Source organism: Antechinus flavipes, chromosome 1 (assembly GCF_016432865.1).
Source record: "Antechinus flavipes isolate AdamAnt ecotype Samford, QLD, Australia chromosome 1, AdamAnt_v2, whole genome shotgun sequence".
NCBI classification, from domain to species: Eukaryota; Metazoa; Chordata; class Mammalia; order Dasyuromorphia; family Dasyuridae; genus Antechinus; species Antechinus flavipes.
Genome location: NC_067398.1, coordinates 16,610,690 through 16,624,334, shown reverse-complemented (window position 1 = coordinate 16,624,334; position 13,645 = coordinate 16,610,690). Strand labels below are relative to the sequence as shown.

Here is a 13,645-nt window from a genome sequence, read left to right as displayed (position 1 = left end):
TTAATGTTGTTTAATAAATAGTTGTTGGCCAAAGACCTAAGTTTGAATCTCACCTCAGACCCTTATTAGCTGTGTGTGACCATGGGCAAGTTAACCTTCTTGTGCCTCAGTTTCCCTTTTTCCCCTTCCAAATGAAGGAATTGGACTGAATGGTCTCCAACAATAGGATCCTGAGTCTCAGAATTTCTTGAAGACCATCTCTTCAGGTCCTCTGAATTGTCTGAGGCAAGACCAGAATGTCCCAGCTCTAGAGCTTGAAGGGACCTTAGAGGCCATCCATTCCAATGTGCTCATCTGACAGATGGAAAAACTGAGGGCCAGAGAGGGAAGTAATTGGTCCAAGGCTGCAGAGTTAGTAGGTGTCAGGATTTGAACCCAGATCCTTTGAGTTCACATTTAGGATTCTTTCCACTAAACTCTGTAGAGTTTGTGGAAAATTTTTCCAATTCCAGGCCCGTTATTCTATGCATTGAGCTGCACTGCCTATACGTGACTTGTCTAGCGTCATGGGGCTGGCCAGTCTTTGCCTTTAGCTCTACGGTTTTCTATATAGTGCAGGCAGACTTTCCAAAAGAACCTGGGATTGAACTTCATGCACCTTTCCTGCAAATTGCTGAGGATATTCCTCTCCCCTGGGCTGGCTCCCCAGTTTTTTCTTCCTCAGCTTGCTGAGTTAGTACAGAGGCAAGACTGGAATCTAAGTCTTTTCTCCTTCTAAATCTAGAGTTCTTCCACTTTCCCCGACAGGCTTCAAGACAGATGATATCGCTAAGAGGAATGCTTGCTGCTGACCTGGCTGCTGGGAAATTTCAGAAATGATTCCCCAAAACCATAGCCTAAAATAATGAGGATTCCTTTCTCCCCTTTATTTACTTGAACTTGTTAAATCCTGGCTGAATTTTTAAGATATCTTTGTGTTATTCAGTACTGAATTCCTTTTTCATTTGTTTATTCAATAGGCATTTTTAAAGTGCCTTCTGTTTCCCAAAAACTGATAGACAATTGTGCATATGGACACAAAAACATACTAGTCTCTGCTATTGGAGAGATAGCATGTACACATATGGGCATATAATACATATATGTATATGTATTATATAATACACATGTATATATGTATTATATAATACACATATATATATATGCATATAATATATCTATAAATACACATAAAGCAAATACTGGCCCCAACCACAGGGATACAGAAAGGCCTTGGGCCTGAGATTTGGAAGAAATTGGTGATTAGAGAGCTGGGGCTACTATTCTAATCATGGCGGACCGCCTGAGTTTTCCATAACTTAAAGCATTAAGTTCGTACACTGAAGTTCCCAAGAAAATCCTTTTGAAGATGAACTGATGTGTCCAGATGAAATGCAAAGTGCTGATGGGTGCGAGAGAGCACAGATCATTTCTGTGGTGGATTCGCTGTGTCAGGGATTCAAGGAGACTAAATGACTTTGTTCCTTCATTAAAACAGTGTCCATCTATTTTACTGACAGATCTTGGATTATTGGGCTCCCAGCAAAAAGTTACTGGGAGACATGAATTTCTTAAGAGACCTGAAAGAATATGACAAGGACAACATTCCAGTAAGTGTGTTTTCTTTCCAAATGTTAATTTTCTTAAAAGTCCATGAAATCCACAGATTCATACAATCAGAGAGAAAATATGACAAGAGAGTACTTTTCCCTGGATGACCTTATAGGATCATGGTATAGCTCTACGCTGTGTAAACACTTCCCCTCTCTTAGAATATTGTCTCATGCTATTGACTCGAGAGGGTGATGGCATAGAGGTGTCCCAAGAGCTGTCTCTGGAGCTGGAAGGAGCTGCAGAGATTATCAAGTTCAACTCCCCTTCTCCCATTGTTCAAATGAGAAAACTGAGTCCCAGGTATCAGAGGTGGGATACGATTGGAGGTCCTCTGATCCTAGGACCAGCGCTCTTGCTAACCCAGCACTTAGCACAGTAGCTAAGACACACATATAGGTGCTTAGTAAATGTGTACTAATTGATTGATTGTATTCTTTTTATTGTTTGCATTTTGTTCCTCATTTTTTTCCTTTTTGATCAGATTTTCCTTGTGCATCATGATGATTATGGAAATGTGTATAGAGGAATTGCACGTGTTTAACATATATTGGATTACTTGCCATCTAGGGGAGGGGTGAGGGGAAGGAAGGGAAAAATTAGAAGACAAGATTTTGTAATTATCCATGTATATATTTTGAATGTTGAAAATTATCCATGTGTGTATATATACACATATATATACACACAAATATATACATATATAAAATATATTTTGAAAATAAAAAGCTTTAATTAAAAAAAAAGACTATAGGATGCAGAGAAGCTACTGATCTGCACTGGTGAAAGGAGCTTCTTCATCCTTGGGTTCTCTATAGCAATGAGACCACAAAATCAGTCCTCACTCCCATCTCCATCCCTATATCTGTCCCTATCTCTGTTACTTCAAAAAGGTCTTGTCAGTCTTAACTGTGCCACCATTACTTAAGTACAGTACGATTAAGCCACCACCCCACAATTCATTTAGCCGTTCCTCTGCTATTGGACATTCAGATTGCTTCCAGTTTTTTCCAATTAACAAATAATACTGCTGTGAAATTCTATGAGCAAATGGCTCTTCTGAACAACGTAATTTTTGACTCCAAGCTTGGGATATCTCTGGAAACTTTCACGGTATTTTACTGTCTGCTTTGCTCTCCAGAAAGATTGTACAATTTTGTGCAATTATTTTTTCCTTCTTTAAATTTTGTGTAGGTGAGCGTTATGCAGAAGATTCGAGGTGAATACCTAACAAACCCCGAATTTGACCCCCCTAAAGTAGCTAAGGCATCTTCTGCAGCTGAGGGTCTGTGCAAATGGATCATGGCTATGGAGGTCTATGACAGAGTTGCAAAGGTAAGGAGCGTGCTCATGAAAGTGCTCTTGAAAAGAGTCTCCATTGTGATGACCGTGTTAGTCCCCTGGATACCTTAGAATCAGCCAGAGTCAGGGTAAGCGAAAGTCCTTAGTCTTTATTCTTGGTATTTAGAGGTAGAATTGAATTGGATGGAAGCAGGATCTCCATGACCTTCCTTCTCTTTGTCTACTACCAAAGTGACCCTGGCTAGTCTTACTCCACCCCCTAGTCCCTCCTACAATTCTCTGTACACACCAACAGATCGAGCCAGCACAGGATAGTGGGAAGGGCCATTTTCCAAGCATGTGCCCATAGAGTATTGTCCAATCAGTAATTAGCCTCAAGTGCTCGACAGTCCTGACCTCAGTGCATTGACTCAAGAGTTTCAAGCTCATTACACTCCATACTAAAACATTCCTAGAAGTGAAAATCAGTGGATAGCTACGTGGGTATGAATGTACCTATAAACACACATCTGTGTATATCTACATAGTAAATTCCCAACATGGAAACATTCTGTACAATACAATGTGGTGATTTGTCTATAATTTTCTTCTATAATACAAAATGTCTTGAGAGAAAAATTAGGATAAAAAAAAGAGAGAAAAATTAGGATAAATGGAATTTTGTTTTAGAGAATATGAAGTTTGAATTGTTGAACTCATTGGGCAAATTTTCAGATGCATTCTGGGCTTTCCCCAGAATTCTTGAATTCAGTTCTGGGCCCAGCTCCCCATCTGTCAGCCATATTTGCTAAAGATTCATGTAGATACAGATGGATCAATCAGTTACCAAGCAGTGACTAGTGCCAGGGACTGTGTTGGCCCTGGGAATAAAAGTAAAAAGAACAAACTAATCCTGACTCTTAAGGAACCTGTATTATAGAGGGGAGGACTAGTATTTATGCAGGTGTATGTGTGTGTGTGTGTGTGTGTGTGTGTGTGTGTGTGTATGTGTGTGTAGTCTTATATCTCTTCTTTGGGGCTCTATTTTTTATGAGATTGTATATTTCAAAGACTCATGTTTGACCTTAACATGTGCGGGAGAGACACCTGATGGGAGAAGTTTTAAGACTTAAATTTTTTTTCTTCTTAAGTTGTGCTTTTTTTATTTTTATGGATAATCAACAAGAAACCAGTGGGAACTTGTATTATCTATAACTTTTAGTTAGTGTGACTGTGTAGAGACAGAAAATAATCTTCCCAACCTCGTCTGTACATATTTTCATCAAGGGTGCCCTTGATAGACCATGCTTACATGATTTTATTTGCCTGGCCTGGGTCTGAGGTTCCATCTGTATAAGAAATGCTTCAATTGTGGCAGTTTCCTCCATGGCTTTTGATGAGCAGCTTATTTTTTGATGGAATTTTGTGGAATGGCCCAGCGGTCCTGAGAAACGTTGTGTCTGCTCATGGTCCCATGGCCAGTACGTGTCAGAGGGATGTCTAAGGCCCAGCTCTTTATGACTTGGACTGGCCTCCCTTTTTCATTCTGCCAGGCTACCTCACCAAAGAATTTACTGAGAGGTGAAAATGGTTACTTGGGTCAAAGATTGACTGATGTCATCTCCCAGAATATCCTCTGTTTTGGCAATTATGCGAAATTTGTGACTCCTGCCTCCTCCCTCCAATTCTTTTGGTATTTTTTTCTCTAACAGTTTGAAAATGGATCCGGGAGGATTTAAAATTGTGTCACCGTGAGTCTATAATTTTAATACATGTACTCAGCCATTCTTCAACTGATGGGAATTTACTCATTTTCCAATTCTTTGCTACCACAAAAGAACTGCTACAAACATTTTTGCACATGTGGGTCCCTTTCCCTCCTTTCAGATCTCTTTGGGCTACAAGCCCAGTAGAGACACTGCTGAATCAAAGGGGATGCACAGTTTGATAGTCCTTTGGGCATAGTTCCACATACTTTCTAGAATGGTTGGATCATTTCACAATTCCACCAACAATGTATCAGTGTCCCAGTTTTCCCACATCTCCAGCATTTATCATTATCTTTTCCTATCATCTTAGCCAATCTGAGAGGTGTGAGATGGTACTCAGAGTTATTTTAACTTGCATTTCTCTAATCAATAGTGATTTAGAGCGTTTTTAAATGTGATGATGAAATTAAAGCCATGTTAGCTCTTTAAAATTAATTTTTTTTTACTATGAACTTAAACAACATCAAATAAAATAAATATTTCCATATATATAGTAAAATAGAAAAAGAAGATTGAACACAGAACCATTGGTTTTTTTTCTTTTAAAGCACAATTTCTTTAGTGTAGTGATTTTCAAGTTTGCCTAATGTGCAGGAAGTCCCTGGTTCAGAACAAGGCAGAAAAAAGTAGAAAAAAAGTTTGTGGGTCAACTAGATGGCAAAGTAGATAGAGCAAGCTGGCATCAAGAAGACCTGGGTGCAAATGTGACCTTAGGAGCTTACTGATTGTGTGGAGTTAGTAAGTCACTCATCCTGTTTACCTCAGTGTCCTCATTTGTAAAATGAGCTGGAGAAGGAAATGGAAAACCATTCCAGTGTCTTTGCCAAGAAAACCCTAAGTGGAGTCACAAAGAGTCAGACATAACTGAAAGGACTGAACAAAAAAAATTAATAACCATATTACTTATCTTTGATTCTTTCTGGTGATCTTATTGATTTAAAAATGAGTCAGTGACTTCCTTCCTTTCATCCTTTTCTCCCTATCATTTTTTCTTTCCTCCCTCTTTCCTTCCTTCACCCTAATTTAAAAGAAAACAAGAAAAAGAAAACTTTGAAACAAATATGCAACATCAAAACAAATTCCTAAAAATATGTCTCTTATTTTCTGAAATTTTTTTTAAGCTCATTTTTGCTGGGGACAGCTCCATGGCACAGTGGATAGAGCACTGATTGGTTCTGAAGTCAGGAGGACCCGAGTTCAAATCTGTCCTCAGACACTTAACACTTACTAGTTGTTGACCTTGGGTGAGGCACTTTGCCTTGAAAAAAAGAAAAGATCCTTTTTGCTGCCCTAATATATCACCATAAAAATGTTTTTCCTTCTTAGTGGCATGAAACAATTGTCATTGATTTGCCCAAAGGGTTCAGTTACCCTCCAGGTACAGTTTGTGAATCTCTTGAGTGTGGTGTATATGTCCCAAGTAATTAGAATTTTCACCTGATTCTTTCCATCCAGGTGGTTGCTCCCAAGAAAGCTCGTTTAGCCGAAGCTCAGAAGTCTCTGGCAGAGACGATGGAGCTCCTGAATCAGAAGAGAGCAGAACTCCAGGCGGTGGAGGATCGCCTGGACAATTTACAACAGACCTTCCGTGAGAAAACGGAGGAAAAAGCTCGGCTGGAAGATCAGGTGGAGCTGTGTGCGAAGAAATTGGAGAGAGCTTCTAGACTGATTGGCGGATTGGGTGGAGAGAAAACAAGGTCTGGGACCCAAATGCCACGAATTGAGACCCTTCAGCCAGATTTAAGGCTTCTCTAAAATTGGGGCAATGGGGAAGGGCCTTGGAGGCAATGGGCAAGGGCCTGGGAGCGATGGGGAAAGGCTTGGGGGCGATGGGGAAGGGCCTGGGGGTGATGAGGAAGGGCCTCAGGGTCTCTGCTCACGGTGGTCTGCCTTGGATCTTCACACGGACCAGTCACCTTGTGTCCATCCGTTGCTGCTATCTACACAACAGGCTCTCCCACCACATTGGGAGTTGTAACCATATGTCGTGGGCTCCAGTAAGAGAAATAACAGCTAACATTTATTGGACTTAGATGTAGGATAAAGGCTTTATATTTGTTACCTTATTTGATCCCTTACAAAAGTCCTGTGAGCTAAGTTGTATTATTATACCAATTTTAGACATAAACCTGTGGCTGAAGAAGGTTTAGGGTGACATAGTTCATAAGTATCTGGGGGGCAGCTGGGGGGGACAGTGGATAGAGTTCCAAGACTGGGGTCAGGGGGCCCAGTTCTGATCTCAGACACTAAATTGCTTAATCGCATCTGCTTCAGTTTCCTCATCTACAAAATGGTGATATAATTATAATCTACTTTCCAGAGTCGCTGTGAAGCTCAAATAGGATAATATTTGTAAAGCATTTAGCACAATGCCTGGCATATAGCAAGCATGTCAGCCATTAGTGTTCTCAGAGCTAAGACGTTATCCACCCCCTACTTTACTGCCGCTTTTCCCAGTATAAGAACTTGTGCCGGAGCTCCCGTGGGGTCATTCTCCCCACTGTGACACTGATTCAGAAGACAGCTCCTGCTGATTGGGGTCACTGCCCCATTTTCCTGAAGGAGAAGTACCGTGTTTCCCCGATAATAAGACCTATCCCGAAAATAAGCCCTCCCCTTACTATGTATAATTCCTCTAAAATAAGCCCTCCCCCGAAAATAAGCCCTATCGAGATTGCTACTGTAGTGAAGGTGATCCCCTGTGCTACCCGCTACATTACGGTACCTTCTGTATGCACCGTCTCCCCCCTACCCCCCACCCCCGTTGAAACGCACGTCGCGCTCCGAGCTGCATCCAATCAGAGCTGCAGCAGTGAGCACATCATCCTGTTCTTCCCCAGTGATTTGCTTGCTGGCGCCATTGGGAGCATTAAAATAAGTCCTCCCCTGAAAATAAGCCCTCTGGGATTTTTTTTTTTTCCTGTCCAAAAAAATAATAAGACAGTGTCTTATTATCGGGGAAATACAGTATTCTTGATGGATGTGGTCTTATTTTTCTGGAAGAACAGACCAAAGTCCCCATGCCAGAAACGAGAGACTTGGGAGCACCCTGTTTCCGAGCGTTTTCTCCCTCTCAGTTCCCCTTGACCTCACGCCCCAGGCCTTTACGTTGGCTGCATTCCCTGGTGAAGAGATGACCTTTTCCTATTCAAGGCTAGTCCCCTTTGGTATCATGGATCCTATTTCTTGTCTTCTAGCCCTTGCTGCCAGGCTCATCCACCTCATCTTCAATCTCTCCCAAGCGCCCGGTTCTCCTTTTGATGTCTGTGGCTCCCTGAGGCTCCCCCATCACCTTCGCTGGGGTCTGCTCTCTCCCCCGTCTCCTCTGATTTCTCTTCCTCCCTCTTCTAAGCCCTTCACAACCTGGCTAATCACTTCATGGTTTATCTGACCTGGCTTTCCACAGCCATTGGACATTTATTAAGTGTTTGCTCTGTGCCAGACATCATGCTAAATGAGGGGGAGCGGCAGAGAAAGGTGAAAAGCAAACCCCTCAGTCTTGTCCCCAGCCTGAGCCCAGGAGCTCATGACCAATTACATATGGACAAGGATAATGAGAATGGGTGTGCCGGGCCAGTTCAAACTAGCATAGGGGAAAGTGTGTTAATTGTTAATTTGTTGACTCGTGATTCTTCATTTTTCACAGGAAAGTGCATTAATTATTAATTTGTTAATTAATAATTCTTCATTTTGGGGTGTATTTATGGTTTAAAAAATGGGCAAACTAAGGCTTGATTTGTTTCTGATTTTAATTGTTTAGATGTAAGAAAGTGTTGGAAAAATTGTTAACAAACTTAACACAGAAGTATTTCTTGGAAGCTGTCTTTGTCCCAGCTCTGGGAACCTACTCGGTGGCCCACGTGACATTTGGGACCGATCAGTCTCCCAAACTCCACCTGTCCAAAAGCGAACTCGGTCTCTTCTTCCCCGTTGGCTTCCAAGCGTTTCTGTGGAGAACACGACTGTCTCGGTCTCCCCAACTACACAAGCTGATTCTCCCTCAGTTGTCATTTCTCCCATTGTCCCCTCAGCCCAATCATTGCTATTACTTCCCCATGGCTTCCAGCTGGTCTCTCTGTTTCCTGCCATCTCCTCCCCTCACAGCTCTACTTTCCCAACCACTGCTTTTCCTGGAGAACAAACCTGGACATGTCCTCTCCTGCTGACTCACTCCAGTGGCTTTCACACACCAAACCTTAAATCAAACCCTTCCCAACCTGGGCCCAGCCTGTCTTTCCCACGTGGAATTTCCATGTGACGTCCCTCTCCAAGAATGCTGAAGACCTCCGGGATGTTTGTCAAGGAGACCTCTCAACCCTTCCAGGCCCGGCGCGGACTCTCTGACCTCCCTTTTTCCTTGACCCTGTCGATACTGGGGCCTTTCTCCCCATAGCATTTCTCTTGCCCTTGCCCTTGCTCGCTTTTGCCTTTGAATTTGAATAGCTCATTTCTAGTTTGTTTTGCAGTTTCAAATAATATAGCTAAGATGCCTTTCCGGCCTTTCTTTGCCTTGGGTTGCTCACAGATGGTCTCAAGCAGCAGATGACCTTCAGGACACGTATGACAACCTGACTGGAGATGTTCTGGTCTCAGCCGGAGTCATAGCCTACCTGGGTGCTTTCACCGCGAGTTTCCGCCAGGAGTGTACCAAGGACTGGAGCATGCTGTGCAAGGTAATGGACCGATCCTCCTTAAACGTTGCTTCAAAAAGTGCTCCTTTTGTCGTTGAGCACATTGAGCTTTCTTTTTTATTTAAAGACAAAAGTCTGCATTTATTTACATCTATTTTGTAGGTAATCTCCACATCCCACTTTCCTCTCCCCAGCCCAAAAGCTTCCCCTGATGTAAACCTTCCCTTGGCAGCTCAGCAGACTGACCCAGAGAGTGATCCAACTCAGGAGCTCAGGCCCATCCTTCTCCTCGGCCTCTGCTCTTCCCCCTTTCATTCTCTCTTCTCTGGTGCATTTATAGGAGTTCAAATGTCTTTTAGTCTTTTTGTTTTTATTTTTGGAGTCATTGCCATATGGATCTCTGACTTCTGCTTTTCCCCCTCTCTGTATCAGCTGATACATCTCATGTTTCTCAGAGTTCCTCATAGTTGCCATCGTGGCACAATAATATTCTGTTCCTTACTTCTGCCACGTATTCTTGGGTGCCGTAGCGTGCAGAGTCCCACACCTGGAGCCAGGGAAACTCATCTGTTTACTAGCTGGGTGACCCTCTTTGTCTCAGTTTCCTCATCTGTAAAATGAGCTGGAGAAGGAAAAGACAAATATCCAGTGTCTTTGCCAAGAAAATGCCAGCTGGGATCATGGAGAATTAGACATGGCTGAAAAAATTACTGAATGACAACCACATATTCCACAAGTGGATCTGCCACTTCCCAATGGATAAGCACCCACTTGGTTTCTAGTTTTGTTTTTTCCCTCCACAAAATTGTCTATGACTATTTATAATATAATTTTGGAATATATGGGACATTTCTTTCTGTCTTTGACCTCACTGGAGCATTTCTAAGCTCTTTGTGGGGGGAGAGATATGAGAATTACTAAATACTGAACTTCATACAAAAATAAGCATCTTCTGTTTTTCCTTTATGAGCTCAAGTTTTATTCCAGTCCTTTTTGTTTATTTATCTATTTATTCATTAATCTATCCATCTATTCATCCATCCATCATCCATCCATTCATTGATTTATTTATCTATTTAGGAGTTATTAGTGAAATAAGATTACAGAATATTTCAGGAAAATGTATGAAAGAAGAAAAGAAAGGCTGGCTAGATCACAGAGCTCATGGGATCATCCATTTAGATTTGGAACAAACCTTTAGAGATGTCTTGTGTGACCTCCATCAGTTACTACTGAGGAGTTGGAAGCCTAAGGCTGGGGACTTGCTTAAGGTCACAGAGTTCCTAAGGCCAGAGCTAGGATTTGAAGTCCACAATGGCAAGAGAACATGAAGAAGGCCAGCAGTTTGTGGGCTGGATCCCTGGGCTACTATAGCATGGGATGGGCAGGCAGAGGTGGTCAGTGACTGATGGGAAGGCAAGGATGGGCAGGCAGGGATGGGCAGGCTAGATGAGCAGGCTGGAATGGGCAGGCAGAGATGGGCAGGGATGAGCAGGCTGGGACGGGCAGGCAGGGATGGTCAGGGATGGGTAAGCAGGGACGGGCAGGGATGGACAGAGTGAGATGGGCAGGGACAGGCAGGCAGGGAGCGTCTGCTGTGTGCATCACTGAAGGGAATACCACATCAACGAGCTCACAGATACATTGGAATGTTTGCGCACACAATAATATTTGCTGATTGCTAAATAATGCTACTTGCTAAGGACAATTCACACGATTTGCCCATATTTCAGAAGATCCATGATTTCACCTTGAAGGCCCTGGGGATCCAGGGAGGGAAGCACTGACTTGAGAGCGGGATGAGCGAGCTTCCAGCCTGGGCTCTGCCATGTTCTCGCTGTATGACCTCCCCACTGGCCGGTTTCCTCTTTAGAATGATGGCTCTAGATGAGAGGGCCTCCGAGTCCTTTTCAGCTTGCAAGCCCCCATCCTAGAGGTGGTCTTAGTGAGTTGCAATGGCCAAAATCAGCCATCACCAGTGGGCAGCCTTTTACCCGCCGGCGCAGCTGCTCACATGACCTGTGTTCACGTCTGGGCCCCAGAAGTTACTTTTGTCCAACATGGAATTCTGGACACCAGCAAAATATCTGGGCTATTTGGAGATCCAAGTGGATATTTTAATTAAACTTCCCAGCTGCAATGTGCAGAGAAGCCAGAACTCTTCATTGCTTTGTGTTTCTTACAGATAAAAGAAATCCCTTGCTCAGACGAATTCTCCCTGAGTAAGACTCTGGGCGATCCAATCAAGATTCGAGCCTGGAATATTGCCGGATTACCAACAGATGTATTCTCCATAGACAACGGTGTGATCGTTACCAATTCCAGACGTTGGTAAGGGCCAGTGGAATGGTCGTTCTTCTCACGTTTTATCCCAAAGGCTACAGAAAACTGCTTCTCTCCCTCATTTTTGGAATCCTGTACCTTTTTCCTCCTAATGTCAGTGTCAGATAAGATTGGATTTTTGGTGCTGGGATATGACTGATTACTGAAAACGGAAGTTTTTTTGAAGTTCTTTTCTCTAATTAGTAGCAGAAATGAGAACCTGTGCTTCCCAGGTTAAAAGTTCTTCGCCCAAAACTTTATTGTTTTATCTTCCTTTCTTTTTAAAGGCATATTTTAAATTCCTAAATAGATCTCAATTGTAGACCTTCTCAATTAAAACCTAAGTAAGTTTTCTTTGAATTTGATTTTATCTTGGAGGAAAATACAAGCAAGAGAAGCTTTTTTTGCTGTCCTTCCCTGCTCCCCCAATAGTTACCATCATGTTGCTTTTCAGTCTATATTTTTAGCTGTGATGTGTTTTCCAAGACTTCCCCTGTCTTTTCTCTCTTTAGTTGGGCCAGTAATTAGTCTTGTCTGAGAGTACTTTATCTCAGCAATACCCAAATTATAAAGCAATTAAAATTTCAGACCTCTTTATGTTTCTTCCTTCTCTTTTCCAGGCCTCTGATGATTGATCCCCAAGGTCAAGCCAACAAGTGGATTAAGAACTCTGAGAGGGATAACCAACTAAGTGTGATTAAGCTCTCAGATTCGGACTACATGAGGACATTGGAAAATTGCATTCAATTTGGTGCCCCACTCCTTTTAGAAAATGTTGGGGAAGAGTTGGATCCCTCTTTGGAGCCTTTACTGCTTAGACAAACATTTAAACAAGGTAAAAAAGGAAAATCCAAGGAGTAGTAGTACCAGTGTTAGTAGTAGTAGTAGTAGTACTAATAGTAGTACCAGTACTAGTAGTAGTACCAGTACCAGTATTAGTAGTAGTACCGGTACTACTAGTAGTACTAATACTAGTAGTAGTACCAGTATTCGTAGTAGTAATAATAGTAGTACTAGTAGTACCGGTACTACTACTAGTACTAGTAGTAGATATAATTACATGAGGTGTAATTTCTCATATTCCCCAAGTCAGCTCACATACCCAAAGCCCCTTCCTACTCCACCTTCCCATTCCCCAATGCTAGTGCATTCCCTCCCTAAAGTACCTTGCATAAATTCTCTCTATACTTAGATATGGGCCTGGCACAGTGGATAGAGTGCTGAGCTTGGAGCCGGGAAGCCCCGAGTTCAAATCCAGCTTTGGAAACTTCCTAGCTCTGTGACCCTTAGTGAGCCCCTTTGCCCTGTTTGCCCCAGTTTCCTCACCTGTAAAATGATCAGGAGAAGGAAACAGCGAGCCCCTCTGGTATTTTGGGCAAGAAAGCCCCAAGGACAGAGGTCCACAGGGTCACAAAGTGCCAGACATGACTGGCTGGGCAGCAGCAGCAGCAGCAGCATAGGGACGTGTTTCTGCCTTGCAGGGATCGCCTTCTTAGGAACAGAGAATGTGTGATTTTTGTATTTCCAGTGCCTGAGACACGATTTTGTTTTAATTCAACAAGCTTGCCTTGAGCACCTCTTACTGTCTAGGGTGCTGGGCTCTCTCTGGGGGTGCAGGAAGAGTGTAAAGGCAGCCCTGCCCCCAACAACCCACAATGTAACAGAAGAGACTCTGTGAGCGATGCAAGGAAAGCTGGGAGGCCCGGAATGGCAGCAAAGGGTGTTCTGTTAAGTCCTGGAAGTGTTGGGGATGCCTTCTGGTTTATTGAGTAGGGAGGGATCTTTGGGAAGATGACTTTGACGGCCGTGGAGGAGAGACTGGACTAAGTGGCCATTGCACTGCCTGGGGTGAGGGGCTAAGACTTCCCATTGAGCCCCAGGCAACGCCCCAAGACTACAAATTATTAATCAATGTTTGTGGAGCAAATTCTCCCACTGATGAAGTCCTGATGGGTCTTTGACATGACAGCTCTGCTGGGGCGGGCAGATGTTGGATTGTCCACGGGGGCTACCCATGGCTGGCCTTTTCTCTGGGCCCTTCCCGTCCTTCCC

The 13,645-nt window shown here is 43.1% G+C and overlaps 1 protein-coding gene across 1 annotated transcript in view; it reads left to right on the top strand.

Moving 5' to 3' along the window:
* Nucleotides 1-13,645, top strand: part of DNAH12 (dynein axonemal heavy chain 12) — a 136,909-nt gene that overhangs the window by 91,178 nt on the left and 32,086 nt on the right. Inside the window, 6 exon segments of the mRNA XM_051979504.1 lie at nucleotides 1,500-1,589; nucleotides 2,785-2,925; nucleotides 6,096-6,337; nucleotides 9,166-9,313; nucleotides 11,457-11,602; nucleotides 12,214-12,428. Of these exon segments, the coding sequence (XP_051835464.1) occupies nucleotides 1,500-1,589; nucleotides 2,785-2,925; nucleotides 6,096-6,337; nucleotides 9,166-9,313; nucleotides 11,457-11,602; nucleotides 12,214-12,428 (982 nt within the window).